Source organism: Tetrao urogallus, assembly GCF_951394365.1.
Source record: "Tetrao urogallus genome assembly, chromosome: 1".
NCBI lineage: Eukaryota > Metazoa > Chordata > Aves > Galliformes > Phasianidae > Tetrao > Tetrao urogallus.
Window position 1 is genome coordinate 38312866 of NC_136813.1, and position 21955 is coordinate 38334820.

Below are 21955 nucleotides of genomic sequence, written 5' to 3' on the forward strand. Positions count from 1 at the left end.
CTATCTAAATCAAAACAAATAGTAGAAAACAAAAATAAAATTCAGAAAACCCTTCTCTTCATTTTTTTCTTGTTGGACAAAATTACAATTTATTCAAAACATAGTATTTTCAATTATACACAATTCAAAAGTTATTTGACCAATTTTTTGACACCCAGTCTTTTGACTGGAGAGGAGTAGATCAATGGAAAGTTGTCTGAAGGTTTATTAGAAGAAATATATATATATATGATTTTGCTTATTATTTCATTATCAGTCCTCTCCTTATTGAAGTATTTGCTCAACACCAGAAGGACTTAGATATGCTGTAGAACTGAAATGACAAAGGTGAAATTAAATTTACTACTGACAGTCAGGAATACAAACATGTACAGCTGTCTTAAAAACAGTGGGAAGAGTGAACCAGATTAATTAAAAATATACATACCGCAGTTTCCTCTGTATCCTTCTCTACAAACTATGCACTCTACCAAAATAAATAAAAATGGCAAAAAATATACTGCTAAAAATAGCATTTCTATATACTATTTTAAAATAGTATTTTAAGTAATCTATATTCAACAAGGCAAAGCATTAACAATATTTATGTGTATCTAGTGAGTATGTTTTCTTAACAGTTTAAGAGTGTAGATTCAGGCATTGCATTTGTTTTACTTTTTTTCCTCATCTGTGCTGGAAAATGTGAAATGCAAAAGTAGACCAAGAAGCTGTCAGAGAGGAGCAACCAATTTATCATTATTTCTACCAATTTTTGTTCATTCGGGAATGTATGCAATTCCTATTTGTTTCCATGGAAACTACAACAGGTACAAAGAACACAGTAACACTATTGGACAGAGCATGTTCTCAGCTACAAAACACTAGTTTTCAACACAATCACTACCATTAGCTATGCATTTTTGCCAATGATGAACAAGAGTCTGCATGCCACACCCATAAATATCTGCACCGGTGAAAGTGATCCACAGTCACTGTTAACAAATGCTGAAATGTGCCTCCTACCACCTCAGTGTGCTCACATATGCTATTTGGTCTTCTTCAGTGTTCAGCAGGCATCAGTGCACATCAGTGGGTGCCATTTTTTCTGCATGGAGGAATTCAGTGACACATCTTTGATTTATAGCACTTCCATGTCAGGTGACATTTTGTCAGACTGCCCCTCAGCTGCCATCTGTCACATGCCAACAAAACGTAATGGAATATTAGTGGGAAGGTTCAACCCCCACTACCATGTCACCACCATCCATGTCTGATGTTATGGGCCTACATCATAAAAAAGGATACATTACTTTTAGAGTTGCTCTCATAAAATTGGACACAGATTAGAAGGTCTTCATCGCTTGTGTTTTCTTCGTCTTGGAACACCATAAATGCCAATTGACGGAAAGATTGAAATTTAGTTTAATTGTCTGTCTACTTTACTAAGGGAAAGACCTTAGTGTTCTAGATAAAAACAGCATTAGGTGACAACTGTCAGGGGTGTATAAAGCATCAGATCCATAATAGGTTCAACAGTGGCTAAAAGCCTGGAACACAAGAGCAAAGCTAGTTGCTAGCTCAGTGGGTAGAAATTACTGGGAACTTTTTTGGCATCTAGAAATCTGAGCATATCAGGGCAAGACAGGAGAACAGAAACAAATTCTCCAGAATGATAAATGCCAAAAGGAGACAGATTTCTATGTTTATTATTACATCTGCTGATCTGAATCTACGAGGACTCTACTTCACATGTGCTGCAAGCTACCTAGATCAATCTGTTATTGATGATTTTTCTTATTTATTTTAAATATTTGGATTATTTAAATACTTTAATGAACGTTTACTATTTCAGGAGATAAACTAGGGCACAGGCAAGGAAGAGGTCACCCTTAGACTGTAGCCTTACACAGAGTTTAAATGCAAAAATACTCGCTCTCTAACTGGAAATTTAAAAGCATTTTGTGTATTTTAATATGAACTCTTGGAGTGGATTTTCATTTGCATGTACAAAGTCAAAGGATATGACAAAGACCAAAATCTTAGATGACTATATCTATTTTAAGCTCTAATTACATTCCAAAATCAAGCATAGTTTCTTACATACTAGCTGTTTTAATACTCTTAAGCCATTTTGAAAATGATAATGACATATAGTCTTTCTATTTACTGAAATTAATTTTTATACTTATTCTAAGTTATTAAACCATTTTTCAGTACATTGAAAGGAAACATGAGAAGTTGGTGCTCAGTATTATTATTCTACTGCACGTGTCAGAGAGATCCTGCATAATACCTTCGAAGACTGAACTTTCAGATAGCACCTTCTACAGTCATTTACACTTGTGATGGGAGGCAAGAAGGAAGCAGGCATAAGGAGCCACAGAAAATCCTGTTCTATGAAATAAGTAGATCACAAATATTTGATGTAATATGTTTACATCCTACCTGTGAGCAGGTATCTTGCGATCCCCAGCAATCAGGATAACATCACAGAGCTGCTGTTGCTTCAGGTAGCTCTCCATTTTTCTGAAGGTTTGTTCAGCGTGGTGAACAGCCTGGTAGAATTCGTCAGAGGTACTTGAATCTATGTCGCAGTGAGGTGATAAAGGATGGCTGGCTGCTGACAGCCTGTAAACCACAAAAGAAGTTCCATGTTGGCAAGGCGTGACCAGTTGCCTAGACACCATGTCAAACCTCTGGAAGCTAATAAATGCAATTATTGCATCCTTCAAAACTCTCATCACCAGAAATACAAGAAGGGACAAGGTATAAGGCTTCTAACACTGAAATATGTGAGGGTTTTTTGCCTTAAAAAAAAAAAAAAAAAAAAAAAAAACATGGGTGCAGGAATAGTGCATTTCTTTCCTCTTTGATAAAGTTATTAAAACATAAACAAAGACAACAAATAGAAGTGCAGTACATTATTGATAAAGATGACAGTACAGCTAGGTCTTCATTGCCAAAATATTATTACTTTCTTATTTGTAGCACGTTAGAACAAAATTATTCTACAGAATCAAATAAATTACCTATTTTTTTGATTAATTTTTAACACGACTTCACAAAACAAAAGAATGGAAAAAGCAACTCTATTTTTCCACCGACACTAAGAGCACCTGCACTAACTCATTTCTTCAAATTCACATTCATTTTACACCATCTTGGGAAGAAAATTAAAACTCTAGTTTACTTATTTTATAGTAAATTGGGAATATTTCCACATTGATAAATTGCAGGGATGTTTTTTAACCAAAAGGCTCACTAATGCAAAGTAAATATAGCCTACAAAGATGATGATGTCTAAAATCTGTAAACTGAAAAATAAAATAGAAATAGGAAAAAAATGCATTTTTTTTCTTCAAGGTATAGTTCAATTTTACTAGTTTTATTTCATTTAGTTCAGGACTTCTGATTCAGACCTTTACTGAAAATAAGAAAATCTGTCCACCAGTACTAGCCTTTGAGGAAATATGCAGACATTCTTTACAAAAAATATTATGAGCTGAAAATGGAGGGCTTCACAGATTATGCTGATTACATCATTTTTTTCAACCAGGTACATATAAAACAAGATACATATTCAATAGAAGACCATCAGTATTAAAGAACATACTTCAGTCCATGAAATTAAATTATATTACCCATTTTAATTCAAATCAATCTCATTATCTACAATTCCACTGAAAAGAAAATGTCACTGTTTTATGATTTTTTTAATCGGTATTTGTCAACAGTTTACGGGCTGGTTTGGCCCGGTTCCGTGGTCAGTGGGGCAGAGGGATCTGTGGATCCATGCTTCCGGAAAAGGGAAACAGGGGACCCCAAAATAATTGAAAACAGCAGCAATAATCTGAGGTGGAACAAACTAATTTACTAAATATAGTATCAGCAAAATATGATGAGAGAGAGGGAGTGTGTCTGAAAGGTGGATAGGCCTCACCACAACGCTGAGGTGAGAAGTGCAGTCCAGTTGAGCCGATGAAGAAAAGCAGATGGAGAAGAGCAAACGGAGAAGCGCAGGCGAAGAAGAGAACATCAGGTGACCTTGCACAGAGTTATATCTCCTCACTGACTGCAAAGCCTCCTGGGGAAATGTAGATCTTCTCTGTTGGACAGGCACTCGGAACTTGAGCATCAGAAGTCAAATCCCCAGTGCATTACATGATGTTATGGTGTGGAATACTGATAACCAAAAATCATAAAACCATGACAGTATTCCACATCATAACATCATAACAACATAAAAGCACTGGGAGTTAAAGAGTTAATGTTCCAATTCCATGGACTGTCGATTTTCCAGGTACCTGGTTCTCAGAAAAGAACTACATACCCCAGTAGACTTTGCATTTCTGTTTTCCATTCAGAGGGAAAGATAAGCCTGTTTGCAGATCACAAGATGCCCCTTTTTCTGCTTGTCTCAGCAATGTGTGCGCTCTGTAGACATCTCGCCTTCAGCATTAGAGTAAGGCTTTGGGTTAGGGGCACTCTCTCTCTCATTTTATTTGATTTATTAGCCACAATTCCAGTTGTATTGTGTTACCTTGCATTTCGATCTTACTAACTTTCCTTCTCAGTTTTGCTTTTAGGCCCATCTCCCTTCTCTTTTCCCCTCTTCCCCCTTTTCCCAGGGAGTGGGTCCATGGATCCCTCTGCCCCACTGGTCACGAAACCGGGCCAAACTAGCACATAAACCATTGACATACTTCAGTCCATCAAATTAAATTATATTACCAATTTTAATTCAAACCAATCTCATTATCTACATACTCTATTGAAAGGAAAATACTCAAAAGAGTAAGTAATTTTGATAATTTACACTAATGACATAAGTTTCGTTACATAAACTTTGCATTAATTGGGTACCATGTTCTAAGGAATAATATTAACAGACCTTAATATAAGGCAATCCACACTTCTGGTGCTGGAAGCAATAATCAAAAAATAGCCGTTAATATGATACACAGTTATTTTAAAAAAATATGTATTTTAACATTTTATTGACTTTTGATAGACTATAATATAATTTAGAAATAGAATATTTCCTTTTGACATATACAAGTGATTTATTTTTGCATTATTTTTTGTCCAGAGGTGTCCTGTGCACTCTCCTGTACATGGAAACACGGGGGAGATGAGGAAAGATTGGTCCATCCTTCTGTCATAGGAAATAGCTACGCTTCACAACATTCCTTTAAAAGTAGTTAGAAGCCTGCCAAGGTGTCCTGTATATGATCTTACGCAGACCCAATTCACCCCAATTTCTATCTCATCTTCTGATTTGTGCCATATGCATGTACTAGAATGTAACCTTTTGAAATTACTACGCACATTAATGTCACCTACGTAGAATTAAACTGGACTCTAAGAAATCATCATCTGTTTTTAATTAATCAATATTACAATTTGTATTTTGGTAAGGTTACCATATATGTGACGATTGAGTGGTTTATATTAGATACAAACTGAGAGTACAGAAGGAATTGAACTGGAAAAACTTTATTAACCATACTTAAAAGAAACAGTTATGAACTGATGATTCAGAAAAAGGACATTTCCTTAAATCTGTTGTATTCATCATATTAGACATTCAAACAGCCCCTGCAATACAGCTTTTAGAAGCTCCCTTTACACTTTAAAATAAATGTCATATTTCCACGAGTGACATCATCTGCTTACGTTCTATCTGGACTGCCAACCACATTGAACAGATATCCAAGTTTACTTTCACATCATGGATGATCAACAAATACTTTCACATAAAACTGTAATGATGGAGCTAAGCTCATTAGTATGGGTAACAGGAAGAGATTCCAACATTTTCTTTCAATTATTTTCCCTGAGGTTGATTGTGGCCCTGTGCACACTTCTTCAGTTTTATTGCTGAGTAATCAGAATGACAAGTAATTCACAGGAAAGAAATCAGTGTCTAATAAATGAGTTTGGTAGGGTTAAATAGACATGCTTCTACCCTTTCTCCAGGAAATACAGAAATTACAACACCACCAATTCTGAGAAATGACAGTAACAGGAATGAGCAGGCCTGAATTGTTTCATATTGTTTATTAAATCAGAACTTGGTGTAAGTTAGCTTACATTCGAACAGAAAAAATACTAATCCTGCCTCTTCCTGGCTTTCCAAAACACACTGCACTTTTAAGGCCAGAAAAACAGGTGTAGCCTTCTGTTTATAATGATAGTGCTATAAAGCTAGATTGGGCTAAAATGAATTTTTTTGTGTTTGTTTACCTACAGTGAATTTGCCACAAATTTTGCTCTCTTTTCTGCTTGCTAATTATAAAGAACATTTTCCACCCTCAAACACATCAGTCTATGCCACTTAACAAGTCATTAAATGGCTATTCAAAAACAAGCTCCAAAGACACAGCACATTTTAAATTACTATCTTGGAAATTAACAAACTTAGTAGATGGCAGTAAGTTAATCTTTTATTTTCTAAGAAAGTCTAGATGAAAAATCTGCTACTGATCCTCTTTGAAAAGCTATCTCTTATTCATTATAAATGCTCTGTCTGCATAATCAACACTTCAAATTTAATCAGAAGTTAGTCAATATAAGAATTGTTAAAGACCTTCAGAGATCAAAGAATGCTTGTTTTGTATCAGTTCATGAAAAATATGAACTCGTGACCAATAAGTGATATAAAAGTAACATTTTCTGTTTGTCTATATTGTATTTGTTCGGGCACTCTGAGCAATTTAGTGAGAAGTTTGTTGACTATTCTGCAGGAAACCCAGCATAAATTCATCTGAAGAGCCCCTGATTTTTCAAAACACTTTTTAGCACTTTTGTACCTCAGTATGGATGGGAGGGCCTATTCTGTGGTACAAGAACATGAAAGACTCCAGATGGCCTTTTCCTGTAATCTTTCTTAGTACATAAGTGCAAAACCTGAACTTACTGTGGGAATTTCAAACTTTCATTTTGAAATTTCAGAACACAAAACATGCCTAGCCTAGAGCACTTTTTATTTTTAAACAATTTAGTGAATGATACAGAATTAAGAGAACAAAACCTTCCATGCATTTACAACCATGCTACTGAGTATGACAGGATGAAAAAAAAAAAAAAAAAAAAGGCCAAAAAAATTATCAACACTGTAAATGATCCATAATCTGAAGTTCAGTCTCTACTGCCATACCACCACCATCTGTCTCTAACATTGTGGACCAATAAAATAAAATAGGAGGCATTACTTTCGGAGCAGCCCCATATAAATTATGGAATTGCACTTAACGAAGTGAGATGGACTGTCAAAAGTCGTGACTCCAATTAGCTATTACTTGAAAAAACACAGAAGATAAAGTTTTATATTTTTTAAGTCTTTTAAAATATTTTCTTATTGCAACAGAAAGTTTTAAAGTCTTTCCCCCTTCCCCCCCCCCCCCCCCCATCAAAAATCATGCTTTTCACTCCACTGACAGGAATTATATCTGCAACAGGGTTCTACTTAGAGTTTCAGGAGATTAGTAAAAATTTATGTTATAAAATTTAAAAAAGATAATCAGAACATCAATCACAGAATCACAGAATCACAGAACTGTAGGGGTTGGAAGGGACCTCCAGAGATCATCGAGTCCAACCCCCCTGCCAAAGCAGGTTCCCTACACCAGGTAGCACAGGTAGGCATCCAGGCAGGTCTTGAACATCTCCAGAGAAGGAGACTCCACCACCTCCCTCGGCAGCCTGTTCCAGTGCTCCGTCACTCTCACTGTAAAGAAGTTCTTGCGCATGTTTGTGCGGAACTTCCTATGCTCCAGTTTCTGGCCATTTCCCCTTGTCCTGTCTCCACTCACCACTGAAAACAGTCTGGCCTCGCCATTCTGCCCCCCACACCTTAGATATTTATAGACCTGGATCAGGTCCCCTCTCAGTCTCCTTTTCTCAAGGCTGAACAGACCCAGTTCACTCAGCCTTTCCTCATAGGGGAGATGCTCCAGGCCCTTCACCATCTTCGTGGCCCTCCGCTGGACTCTTTCCAAGAGATCCCTGTCTATTTTGTACTGGGGAGCACAGAACTGGACGCAGTACTCCAGATGAGGCCTTACCAGGGCAGAGTAGAGGGGGAGGATCACCTCCTTTGACCTGCTGGCCACGCTCTTTTTAATGCACCCCAGTAAGCCATTGGCCTTTTTGGCCACAAGGGCACACTGCTGGCTCATGGCCAACCTGTCGTCCACCAGGACACCCAGGTCCCTTTCCGCAGAGCTCCCCTCCAGCAGCTCATCCCCCAACCTGTACTGGTGCATGGAATTATTCCTCCCCAGATGCAAGACTCTACACTTGCTTTTGTTAAACCTCATCTGGTTTTTTTCTGCCCAGCTCTCCAGCCTATCCAGGTCTCGCTGAATGGCAACACAGCCTTCAGGCATGTCAGCCAATCCTCCCAACTTCGTATCATCGGCAAACTTGCTGAGGGTGGCCATTATCCCCTCATCAAGGTCATTGATGAAGATGTTGAACAAGACCGGACCCAGCACAGACCCCTGAGGAACACCGCTAGTTACAGGCCTCCAACCGGACTCTGCACCACCAACAATGACCCTCTGTGCTCTGCCAGTCAGCCAGTTCTCAACCCACCTCACTGTCCACTCATCTATCCCACACTTCCTCAGCTTTGTTATAAGGACGTCATGGGGGACAGTATCAAATGCCTTGCTGAAATCAAGGTAGACTACATCCACTGCTCTCCCCCTATCCACCCAGCCAGAGACAACATCATAGAAGGCTACCAGGTTGGTCAAGCACAACCTCCCCCTTGTGAACCCGTGCTGACTACTCCTGATAACCTCCTCTTCTTCCAGTTGTCTGGAGATGACATCCAGTACAAGCTGTTCCGTCACCTTTCCAGGGACAGAGGTGAGGCTGACTGGCCTATAATTGCCTGGATCAAATAGGACTATTTGTACCATTTCAGCTCAGAGATGCATTACTGCATTCCCTGTCTATGCAAAAAAATATTTTTAGACAGTCATTGCAGATGACAGATTTGTCATTCTGGAGATAACATTGTTTCCTTGTAAATGTAATTTGGAGATCAAACTACTAGTAATGCAAATTATTCTTTGGAAACCAGAAGAAAAAAAATCAGACACCTGGGCATCTGTGAATAGCAAAAATACGTATTAACCTACTGCTGGTGGGTTAGTCTTAAGAGTATTACAAGCCTCTAGTTACCAGTTTGTTGTTATGATCTCAAACAAGTTGTCTGAGCAGCACTTTTTAAGAACAAGGACAATAAAGAGCTACACTGAAACAGTTTCTACTGAGAAAAAATATATGCATTTTTGTTTAGTACATGGCAGTAAAAGAAAAAAAAAAAAATTAGACGTAAGCTTAGAAGAGTTTGTTCAGACTGTAATTTTACCAGGTTACTAATTGTGGCAGTTTCACTCTGGTAGGTAGCTCAATTCCATCACATCTCTGTCTCACTCCACTTCTTCAGAAGAACAGGAAGAGAAAGGAAGAGAAAAAATAAAATAAAAGACAAAATAAAATAAAATAAAATATAAAATAAAATATAAAATAAAATATAAAATAAAATAAAATATAAAATAAAATAAAATATAAAATAAAATAAAATAAAATAAAATAAAATAAAATAAAATAAAATAAAATAAAAATAGGAGAGAGATTGCTTATCTGCTACTTGTATGGGCACAAACAGACTCAAAATAGTGATATTAATGTAATTTATTGTCAATTACTAAGAGACTAAAGCAAACCAAACACCTTTTCTCCATCCACCCTCTTCTACTTTCTTTCCCCAAGTAGTGCAGCAAAACAAGGAATGTGGGCTCTGATCAGCTCATTGCGGTTTGTCTCTGCCGCTCTTTCCCAGTCACTCTCTGCCTCTGCTCCACATGACATCCCTGCCATGGGAGACTGTCCTTCCCAAACTGATCCCACATGGGCTTCCTACAGGCTGCAATTCTCCAAGCACTGCTCCAACACCTAAGCACAACCGGGAGGCTAAGCACGACCGGGGCAAACCTTCAGAGGCAGACTGCTCCAGGACAGGGCGCAATGGCAGCAGCTCCTTCAGACCTCCTGCACAGCCCAGGCACCTCTTCTCTTTCTCCTTTTAATATAAGAGAAGCAGACAGAATTCCTACTGCAAGGAGTCAGCCTCACACTAAGAGTAGGGCAACTGCTTCTTCAGATGTAATTCTCCCAATCCCACCAAAAATCATTGCAATCTTTCACCATACTTTTTCAGTTATGGAAGATTTTGACTCAAAGGAAGAATGATAAAGAAATCTGTACTACTGTGCAGATGAAATTCCTTCTGTTTGCCAGACTCTTTGCTTCACAATACATCAAATAAGTAAGCAAGAAAGCAAGCAAGTAAATAAATAAGAACAAAAGATTTGTTATTTGTTGATTTATGGTCTTCTAATCCTTTTATGACTAACACATAAAACAAAAAAACCTAATATATGAATCAAGTGTTCATAATGCATTCATAGTGCAGTTATACTGTAACTACCCAACTGGTAATATGATAGAGAGACACCATTTTCATTGTGATTACAGGATTATCATCATAAAGCTTTTTTAATGCTTTGATTAAATATTTTTTAGAACATTTGATTCCACATTTCTATGAAGGGAAAGTTTAATTTAAAAGATTATTAGGACCCAGAAATTCAAACCTCCAACTTCAAATTAAATGACTTGAAAAGTTGAAGTTCTCACACTTCTAAAATAATACATTATTGTTCTTAAGACACATGTTTTTTTCTGTGCTTTGTTTGTTTGTTTCATTACAATAAATTACTTGAAGTCTTAAAAAATAAATTTTCTACTTTCATTGATCCAAATCAGTAATGAAAGTAGTAAATAATAGGAATTCATGAGGTGGCTGTTTATGGCAGATGAAGCCATCAGACAGATTTAAATCTGTCTGAGGAAGAATTTCGTCTCAGCTGTGGAAATTATTAACTGGGAAATCTGGGACAAATGGTAAAGAATGTTGGAAAGGAGCCTAATACTGCTGCCCTGAGCAGTTAAACATGATAGGATGGAGATGCATTGTCCTGTCTTCTTGCAAATATGAAACACTCATTCCTCTGGCTTAAAAGTACCAATGAGCAGACAGATGCAGGAAGAAAACCAAAAAACAGATGCAATAATGGAAATGAGAGACGGGCGATTTCTTAACAGCTCAACAAATTTATGGCGTTTTATTTTTTAATCACTGCACATCAGCTGAGCAGCACCAGCAAAGACACAAACTCAGGAAGACACAATAAGAGACTGACACACTTTCCTTGGAGTCAGGTAATTACGATGGCTTACCACAATGATGATCTGCAGGTGAATCTTTTTTATTTTCTTAGATTGCTCATACGTATACCCAAACAGTTCTCCCGTTAAATTATATCTCTTATTCTCCAATGCTGCCTTTTATGGCAGTAAGTGTCCAATGTGTTAGCACTTTATTATTCAGCTTTTTAAAAAATGGACTCAGTCAAAGCCTGAAGACGAATGCAGAGTCTTAGTATCCCTTGTAGAGGACAAAAGTCTGAACAAGATTGCTTCCAAGTCTACGAAAAGATTCAGGTCATGTCCCTGGTGCTGGATCTGTTTCTCAGAATAAAAGATAAACTGCCAGTAAGGCTGTTTGCAACTGAAATTACATTTTTTTAATAAATGGTAAATTGGATGGATGGACTGTTGGTTTACAGATAAAACAGTTATATTAAAATTAATGTTCATTTAATAAATAAGAAATTCTCCTAGCATTTCTCAGAACAGTTCTTAAAAAAAATAATCATTATGCATTAATTCCACTTACGGATTTTTTTGTCACTATTCAGAACCACATAGTTAGGAGTATGTCACGGAGTTGACTAGATCAATCTATGTCCGTGACAGGGGCGACAGGCCCCTGCCCTCCCCCCCCACCCCAGTCCCACAAAAATGGGAAGGAAGGAAGGAAGGAAAAGAACAGCGGCAACAATCTATGGAGGAAAACTTATTTTACTATAATATCGGAATACAAAATAACACAATATATACAATTTAATTGAAATTGAGATTAATAAATCAGACAAGATAAGAGAGAGGGAGTTCCCGGGACCGATTCAAACCTGAAAAAGCTTGGAACGGCTAGGAAAGCACCCTCCAGCACCCACTGCCAGGCAGCAAGAGAGCGCCCCCCCCACCCGGAAGGGCCAGATCCCGTGACTTCGGTAATGTACAGGGATAGGTACCTGGGATTGGGGCAGTGACACTTTAATGCCCCGTACACTACATGATGTTTTGATGTGGAATACTGAAACCCAAAGTAAAAACAACAAACAAACAAACAAGAAACATAGAACCATAACATTCCACCCCTTATTCTACATCGTTACATCATGCTTAAAATATATATATACATATATACAAACAGAAAAAAAAAAAAGATTACAATGCATTACACACACATGGCTATATATATACATCTATATATACATAGAATTAGTAACTGCACTCCCCTGGCATCAAGTTTCCCTGTGGTACACACTGGACATCCCCATTCTTTTGCATTACCCACCAAGTGCATCCTGGTCCCTGGGCAAAAACTGTACCACGGAGAGGTTTGCCCTTTCCAGAAGCTGGAAGAACCCAAACTGCCTTTCCTGACATGTTCTTTACATGTACAACAGGGACTTTATCTCCCTCTACGGTATGTAGGGAACTGGATTGGTTAGGACCATCACGATTGATAGATCCTCTGGTATTGACCAACCAGGTGGCTTCTGCCAAATGCTTCTCCCAGTGCTTAAATGTTCCGCCACCCAGTGCTTTTAGCATCGTTTTTAACAATCCATTGTATCGTTCAATTTTACCAGAGGCTGGTGCATGGTAGGGAATATGGTAAATCCACTCGATGCCATGATCTTTGGCCCAAGTATTTACAAGAGAATTTTTGAAATGAGTCCCATTATCTGACTCAATCCTTTCTGGGGTGCCGTGTCGCCACAGGACTTGTTTCTCGAGACCCAGTATGGTGTTTCGGGCGGTAGCATAGGGTACTGCATATGTTTCAAGCCACCCAGTGGTTGCCTCCACCATAGTAAGCACATAATGCTTGCCATTGCGAGATCGTGGCAAGGTGATATAATCAACCTGCCATGCCTCCCCATATTTGTACTTTTGCCATCGCCCTTCCTCCCAGAGAGGTTTCATCCTCTTGGCTTGTTTGATGATGGCACATGTTTCACAGTCATGAATAACCTGTGCAATGGCATCCATAGTTAAGTCCACCCCTCGGTCTCTAGCCCATTTGTATGTTGCATCTCTCCCTTGATGACCTGAGGTCTCATGGGCCCACCGAGCCAGAAATAATTCACCCTTGTTCTGCCAGTCCAGGTCTATTTGAGCCACCTCAATTCTGGCAGCTCGGTCTACCCGATGGTTATTTTGCTGTTCTTCAGTAGCCCGACTCTTGGGCACATGAGCATCTACATGACGCACCTTTACAACTATAGTCTTTGTTCGGGCAGCAATGTCTTTCCACAGTTCAGCAGCCCAAATAGGTTTACCCCTTCTTTGCCAGTTATTTTGCTCCCACTGCTGTAACCACCCCCATAAGGCATTTGCTACCATCCACGAGTCAGTGTAAAGATAGAGCATTGGCCACCTCTCCCGTTCAGCGACATCTAAGGCCAGTTGGACAGCCTTTACCTCTGCAAATTGGCTTGATTCTCCTTTTCCTTCAGTGGCCTCTGCAACTTGTCGTGTGGGGCTCCACACAGCAGATTTCCATCTGCGATGCTTTCCCACAATACGACACGATCCATCTGTGAACAGGGCATATTTCTTTTCATTCTCTGGTAGTTCATTGTATGGTGGGGCCTCTTTAGCACGTGATACTTCTTCTCCTGGTGGTGTTCCAAACTTTTTACCTTCAGGCCAGTCCATGATGACTTCTAGGATTCCTGGACGGCTGAGGTTCCCCATCCGTGCTCTCTGTGTAATCAACGCAATCCACTTACTCCAAGTGGCATCAGTAGCATGATGGGTGGAGGGAACCTTTCCTTTAAACATCCAGTTCAGCACTGGCAGTCGAGGTGCCAGAAGAAGCTGTGTTTCAGTACCGACTACTTCGGAAGCAGCCCGAACCCCCTCATATGCAGCTAAGATCTCCTTTTCAGTTGGAGTGTAGTGCTCTTCAGACCCTCTGTACGCCCGACTCCAGAATCCCAGGGGTCGGCCTCGGGTCTCTCCTGAGGCTCTTTGCCACAAACTCCAAGTGGGACCGTTCTCTCCAGCAGCAGTATAGGGGATGTTCTTTATACCCTGTCCCGTCCGTACTGGCCCCAGGGCCACGGCACGGGCTATCTCCTGTTTAATCTGTTCAAAAGCCTGCTGCTGCTCAGGGCCCCATGTAAACTCATTTCTCATTCGCGTCACATGATAAAGGGGGCTTACAATGAGGCTGTAGTTTGGAACGTGCATTCTCCAAAAGCCCACTGCACCCAGAAAAGATTGTGTCTCTCTTTTGCTAGTGGGTGGAGACATAGCAGTGATTTTGTCGATCACATCTGTCGGGATGTGACGACGGCCATCTTGCCACTTTATACCTAGGAACTGAATCTCCTGGGCAGGTCCTTTCACTTTGCTTCGCTTAATAGCAAAACCAGCACTCAGAAGAATTTGGATCATTTGCTCTCCTTTTGTGAAGACTTCTTCTGCTGTATCGCCCCACACAATGATGTCATCAATGTACTGCAGGTGCTCAGGAGCACTGCCCTGTTCCAATACAGTTTGGATCAACCCATGGCAAATGGTTGGGCTGTGTTTCCACCCCTGGGGCAAACGGTTCCAGGTATACTGAATGCCCCTCCATGTGAAAGCAAATTGTGGCTTACATTCTTTGGCCAAAGGGATGGAAAAGAAGGCATTAGCAATGTCAATGGTGGCATACCATTTGGCCGCTTTTGACTCCAGTTCATACTGGAGTTCTAGCATGTCCGGCACAGCAGCACTCAGTGGGGGTGTGACTTCATTCAGGCCACGGTAGTCCACCGTCAGCCTCCATTCTCCACTGGCTTTACGCACTGGCCATATGGGGCTGTTAAAAGGCGAGTGAGTTTTGCTGATCACTCCCTGGCTCTCTAGCTGACGAATTAACTTATGAGTGGGGAGCAAAGAATCCCTGTTGGTGCGGTACTGCCGCCTGTGCACCACTTTTGTAGCAATCGGTACATGTTGCTCTTTTACTTGCAGCAGCCCCACAACAGATGGATCTTCTGACAGGCCAGGCAAAACAGACAGCTGCTTAATGTTGTCTGTGTCCACAGTAGCTATTCCAAAGGCCCATCGATACCCCTTAGGATCCTTGAAATGCCCCCTTCTGAGATAATCAATACCTAGTATACATGGAGCCCCTGGGCCCGTCACAATAGGATGCTTCTGCCAGTCCTTACCAGTGAGGCTTATCTCAGCCTCCAACACAGTCAATTCTTGAGAGCCCCCGGTCACTCCAGAAATATGGATTGATTCTGTCCCTTGGTGACTCGAGGGCATCAGAGTGCACTGTGCACCAGTGTCCACCAGTGCCTTATATTTCAGTGGTTCTGATGTGCCAGGCCATCGAATCCACACAGTCCAATATACTCTATTATCCCTTTCCCCCCCCGACTGAGGGCAGGGCCCCTCTATTCATTACCTGTGGTAACTGGAGCAACTGCACTGGTGGTTGATCTGCTTTGTAATTCTTTCACCCGGGCTCGTAGTACAGGAGTAGGTTGACCGTGCCACTTCCCCATGTCTTCTCCATGGTCACGTAGGTAATACCATAAGGTAATTCGCGGTGTATTACCCCTTACTTGAGCCGGAGAGCGTTTGCTTCTAACAGCTGAGATCTTTGATGGTGCACGTGAGAAGGAAGGTTCATCGTCTTTAGTTAGGTGGACTTGCATACATTTTATCATCTCCTTCACCTCCTTCATATCCTTCGATAGACTCTTTTGATTATCCTGATCTTCATCAAGCGTCTCTGATACTGCCACAGGTTTGTCACGGTTAATCAGTTGAGACACTTGCTCCGTCATTTTTGATATAGCAGCAACGGCAGCATGAATTGGGGACAGCAATTGTTCGTAGTTTTGGAGCGTAACAATTAATTCATAAACTAAGGGCGTTCTCTGTTGTTCGTTGAATCTGTCACACGCTGACATTAGTGTAGAAGCATATTTGTCCGGTGCTGTTGTCACGATTTTCTGCCATATCTCAGGTGTTGTCCTCACTTTTTCAGGGTCACGGTTTTGGTGTGGGTGGTTAGGAACAAAGTTAGGGTCATACAACATTTCCACCACGCCTATTTCCCTCAAATACTGGATACCCTTTTCAACTGTATCCCATTTTTTCATCGCAATCTTCAAGCCATTTTTGAAGGGATACTTTTCCTTCACGGCTGTTAACACTCGTTCCCAGAGAGAGGCAGCCTCATCCGAACATCGACTAATTCCTCTATCAATAGCTGGATCTCTGGCAATGGCACCTAGTTGGCGAGCTTCGTTACCATCCAGAGACAAGCTGTGGGCCCCACTGTCCCAACAGCGAACCAACCAGGAAACAAGAGTTTCATTCGGGCGCCGTGTAAACTCCTTTCTTGAACCTTGGATTTCAGTCATCTTTAGAGGCCGGCGAGTAGTAATAGAGACTTCCTCTTCATCACTCTCTTCTGCACGTCTCTTAGTTTTCCCTTTTGCCTTTCGCGATGGTGGTGGTTCTGAGGGCCCCTCGCCTGGATCTTCCTCCACCTCCTCTTCCTCCTCTTCTCTTTTTCGTTCAAGACGCGAAGACACTCGTTTCCATTTCTTGCCCTCCACAGGAGCAACTGGTATTGTTACAGGTGTCTCCTGTGATTGATTAGATTTGACTTGGGGATTTTCCCCTTTGGCTTGAACCTCAGCTCGAAAACTCTCTCTCTCCAGAATGGTATTATATAGGGCACGGTAAGCACAAGCCAAACCCCAAATAAGTTGTACCTCCTTAGATTTATGTAAGCCGCATAGTCCCTGACTCAAATACTGGCTTAGTTTCTCAGGATCCCACAGGTGTTCAAGAGTAAAATCCCATGACACTGCAGGTCCCCATGCTTCTAAGACCTTTCCTAAACCTCTCCATATTCCCTGCCAGTCATCATTCTCTAGTTTTGGAGAAGACTTATTACAAATGAATTGGAATACATTCAGGAGAATTGATGACACGCACACCACCATGACTATTAATTCAGGATTCAAAAAACGTTTGACAAACCGAAAAGAAAACCCGGAGACTGGTCTGAACATTGTGTTGTTTGTCAAATTAGCTATTCCATTTGGGATGTAGCTGTTTGTGAAATTAGCTACTCCATTTGGGATGTAGTTGTTTGTGAAATTAGCCATTCCTTCTGGGATGTAGATGTCAAAGTTCAAATCATACCACATTGCAAATAGGTAAAACATAGGTGTCTCCATCAGTGCCCTTAGATAGTTATATACGGATGCAATTCCAAAACACACAAGTGTGAGATGGATTATTGGCCAGTAGGTTGTGACTAACACCATTGCTTTTAATCCTTTACCCAGCACTCCCACGATAACGAGTGGGTTCATCGCTGGGGCTTGCTAAAAAAGGGTTAATGAATTGAAGCTAACAAGAGGAGGGCAAAAAAAAGGAAAAAAGGCACTACTCAGACTAAGTAGTGCTCAAAGTTTACAAATATCCCAGAACACTGGCAGTACGCCTAATCTTTCAAGGTCAGGTTTTCCAGCACAGAAACCTGAACTACTGATAATGCTCCTTAACGAAGCTCTCTAAGAGCAGAGAGAAAAAGAGATTCGTTCAAAAAGCTAAAAAGTCGTGCCCCACGTTGGGCGCCAAAAATCTGTCACGGAGTTGACTAGATCAATCTATGTCCGTGACAGGGGCGACAGGCCCCTGCCCTCCCCCCCCACCCCAGTCCCACAAAAATGGGAAGGAAGGAAGGAAGGAAAAGAACAGCGGCAACAATCTATGGAGGAAAACTTATTTTACTATAATATCGGAATACAAAATAACACAATATATACAATTTAATTGAAATTGAGATTAATAAATCAGACAAGATAAGAGAGAGGGAGTTCCCGGGACCGATTCAAACCTGAAAAAGCTTGGAACGGCTAGGAAAGCACCCTCCAGCACCCACTGCCAGGCAGCAAGAGAGCGCCCCCCCCACCCGGAAGGGCCAGATCCCGTGACTTCGGTAATGTACAGGGATAGGTACCTGGGATTGGGGCAGTGACACTTTAATGCCCCGTACACTACATGATGTTTTGATGTGGAATACTGAAACCCAAAGTAAAAACAACAAACAAACAAACAAGAAACATAGAACCATAACAGAGTAATACTCGGAGTTTTACTAAGCATGATTTTCAGTCAAGAAAGTGAATGCAGAAAATATAACCAATGTGAAAAGCTAGTAATTGAAAGTGACAAACTGATAACACAGCCTTACCAACTTTTGTTGTCTGGACAAAACAAAATTCAGAGCAACTGTACTGTATTATATACTGTATTGTATAAATTATAAACATGAGTTTATAATTTTTGTCATTAAAATAATGAATATTAAATATTAATATTGTAATATAATTCATTAATACTATGCATGTACATGAAATACAAGGATAAAACATTAGAATTTTGAGTTTAACTTATGTGCTGTCAAAGCCACAGCAAATAAACAAGATAGTTTCTGACAAGTATTACAAGGAAATGGTATCAGGTAATATTTTAATTCAGAAGCTATGCACATAAAACAACTTGTAGTTTTATGTGCATCCATTATTTATACACATATTTCACCACAAAATTAAAATCTTTCAAATAAAGGCACTTAAGACTGTACATTCAGAATCTGCTAAAGCAAAAAATACCCACAAGACTCCTCTAATACTCTATGCAGAGAAAGCTCCCACATCTTTCAGGCAGCTCAGCCTGTAAATTTGTTAGTGGCGTGTAATTCTCAAACAGTTGCAACTTAATAAAACTGATACAGTACCACCAATAGAGTATCACTCTTCTATGTTAGTCCCATAACTGTTTTAGGAATAATTAAGCTTCAGATTCTTAAAAAAAATCAGCCCCAAATTTCCTAGTGAAATAGTCTAGGGTGAGCAGGTGGAATAAATAAATAAATAAATAGAAATAAAAAGAAGTGCAGAGCACACTCCAGCTGATTCCTTTTAAATTGCTTTTGCTTCCTTCCTTTCAGAAGTGCTATATTTTCTGAACGGATCACTTAAATTATGCAACATTTAATAGAATTTATGACATTACATTCATGTCATGTATTACTTACTTTGTTATGACAAATGATTGTATCTAAATACAAGGAATAAAGGAATAAAGGAATAAAGGAATAAAGGAAAGATAGGCAAGGAAGGCGGGGTGGAGGTGTAGCTCTCTATGTTAGGGAATGCTTTTACGCTACTGAGATTATGACTGGGGATGATAACGTTGAATCCCTATGGGTAAAGATCAGAGGAAGGGCTGACAAGACAGGCACCCTGGTGGGCGTCTGTTATAGACCCCCAAATCAAGATGAAGAAACAGACGAGGTATTCTATAAGCAGCTGGCACAAGCTGCACAGTCGCCTGCCCTTGTCCTCATGGGGGACTTTAACTTCCCTGACGTATGCTGGGAGTACAGCACAGCACAGAGGAAGCAGTCTAGGAGGTTTCTGGAATGCGTAGAGGACAACTTCCTGATACAGCTGGTCGGAGAGCCCACGAGAGGAACTGCCCCACTAGACCTGCTGTTCACAAACAGGGAAGGTTTGGTGGGAGATGTGGAGGTTGGAGGCTGTCTTGGACAGAGTGATCATGAAATGATAGACTTCGTGATTCACGGTGGAGCCTGGAGGGGGAATAGTAATACTGCTACCTTGGACTTCAGGAGGGCGGACTTTGAATTGTTCAGGGGACTAATATGGGGAGTCCCCTGGCATTCAGTCCTAGCAAGCAAAGGGGTCCAAGAGAGCTGGTTGCTCTTCAAAAAGGAAGTCTTAAGGGCGCAGGAGCAGGCAGTCCCCCTGAGCTGCAAAATGAGCCGGCGGGGAAGAAGACCGGCGTGGATGAATAGGGAGCTATTCCTGAGGCTCCGGGAGAAAAAGAGAATCTACCGCCTGTGGAAAGAGGGACAGGCCACTCAAAATGAATACAGGGAAGTTGTTAGGATGTGTAGAGGTGAAATCAGAAAGGCAAAAGCCCAGCTTGAATTTAACCTAGCTGCTGGTGTGAAAAGGAATAAGAAACTCTTTTATAAATACATTAACAGTAAGAGGAGGACAAAGGAGAATATCCACTCTTTGCTGGATGAGGCTGGGAATGTGACCACTGAGGATAAGGAAAAGGCGGAGGTTCTGAATGCCTTCTTTACGTCTGTCTTTAAAAGTCAGACCAGTTATCCTCAGGATACCCCTCTCTCTGACCTGGTAATCTCGGCCGGGGAGCACACTAACCCCCCTGCGATTCTGAAAGAAACAGTCAGAGACCTACTGCTCCAGCTGGACTGTCACAAGTCGATGGGGCCAGATGAGATCCACCCAAGAGTGCTGAGGGAACTGGCGGAGGTGATAGCCGAGCCGCTTTCCATCATCTGTCAGCGCTCCTTGTTGACTGGTGAGGTCCCAGATGACTGGAGGCTTGCCAATGTGACTCCCATTTATAAGAAAGGTCGTAAGGAGGATCCGGGGAACTACAGGCCTGTCAGCCTGACCTCGGTGCCAGGGAAGGTTATGGAGCAGATCGTCTTGAGGGAGATCATGCGGCATGTGCAGGGTGACCGGGGGATCAGGCCTAGCCAGCATGGGTTCATGAAGGGCAGGTCCTGTTTGACCAACCTGATCTCCTTCTATGATCTAGTGACCCATCTGGTGGATGAAGGAAAGGCTGTTGATGTGGTCTACCTAGACTTCAGCAAAGCCTTTGACACTGTCTCCCACAGCATTCTCCTGCAGAAGCTGGCAGTCAGAGGCTTGGATGGGTACACTCTTGGCTGGGTAAGGAGCTGGCTGGAGGGCCGGGCACAGAGAGTGGTGGTGAATGGAGTCAAATCCAGCTGGCGACCGGTCGTGAGTGGTGTTCCGCAGGGGTCGGTGCTGGGGCCTGTCCTCTTCAATATCTTTATAGATGACCTCGATGAGGGCATCGAGTGCACCCTCAGTAAATTCGCAGATGACACCAAATTGGCTGGAAGTGTGGATCTGCCTGGGGGTAGCGACGCCCTACAGAGGGATCTGGACAGGCTGGAGAGCTGGGCTGGAGCCAATGGGATGAGTTTCAACAAGGCCAAATGCCGGGTCCTGCACTTCGGCCACAACAACCCCAGGCGACGCTACAGGCTTGGGGCGGTGTGGCTGGAGGACTGCATAGAGGAAATGGACCTGGGGGTATTGATTGATGCTCGGCTGAACATGAGCCAACAGTGTGCCCAGGTGGCCAAGAAGGCCAATGGCATCCTGGCTTGCATCAAAAACAGTGTTGCAAGCAGGAGCAGAGAGGTGATTGTTCCCCTATATTCAGCACTCGTCAGGCCGCACCTCGAGTACTGTGTCCAGTTTTGGGCCCCTCACTGCAAGAAAGATATTGAGGCCCTGGAACGTGTTCAAAGGAGGGCAACGAAGCTGGTGAGGGGTCTGGAACACAGGCCATATGAGGAGAGGCTGAAGGAGCTGGGAATGTTCAGCCTGGAGAAGAGGAGGCTCAGGGGAGACCTTATTGCTCTCTATAACTTCCTGAAGGGAGGTTGTAGTGAGCTGGGGGTCGGCCTCTTCTCTCGTGTCATTAGTGATAGGACCAGGGGGAATGGTTTCAAGCTACGCCAGGGGAAATTCAGGCTGGACATGAGGAAGTATTACTTTTCAGAAAGGGTGGTCAGGCACTGGAATGGACTGCCCAGGGAGGTGGTGGAATCACCGACCCTGGGGGT

General features: G+C 41.5%; 1 protein-coding gene across 2 annotated transcripts in view; it reads right to left on the minus strand.

Moving 5' to 3' along the window:
- Window positions 1-21955, minus strand: part of KLHL1 (kelch like family member 1) — a gene marked incomplete at both ends in the record, with an annotated part of 246694 nt that overhangs the window by 165847 nt on the left and 58892 nt on the right. Inside the window, one exon of one of the 2 annotated variants that reach the window (XM_079536204.1) lies at window positions 2425-2607. The exons of the other annotated variant lie outside the window; for it this stretch is intronic. Within the exon in view, the coding sequence (XP_079392330.1) occupies window positions 2425-2607 (183 nt within the window). The remainder of the gene's footprint in view (window positions 1-2424; window positions 2608-21955) is intronic. 2 annotated transcript variants of the gene reach the window in all.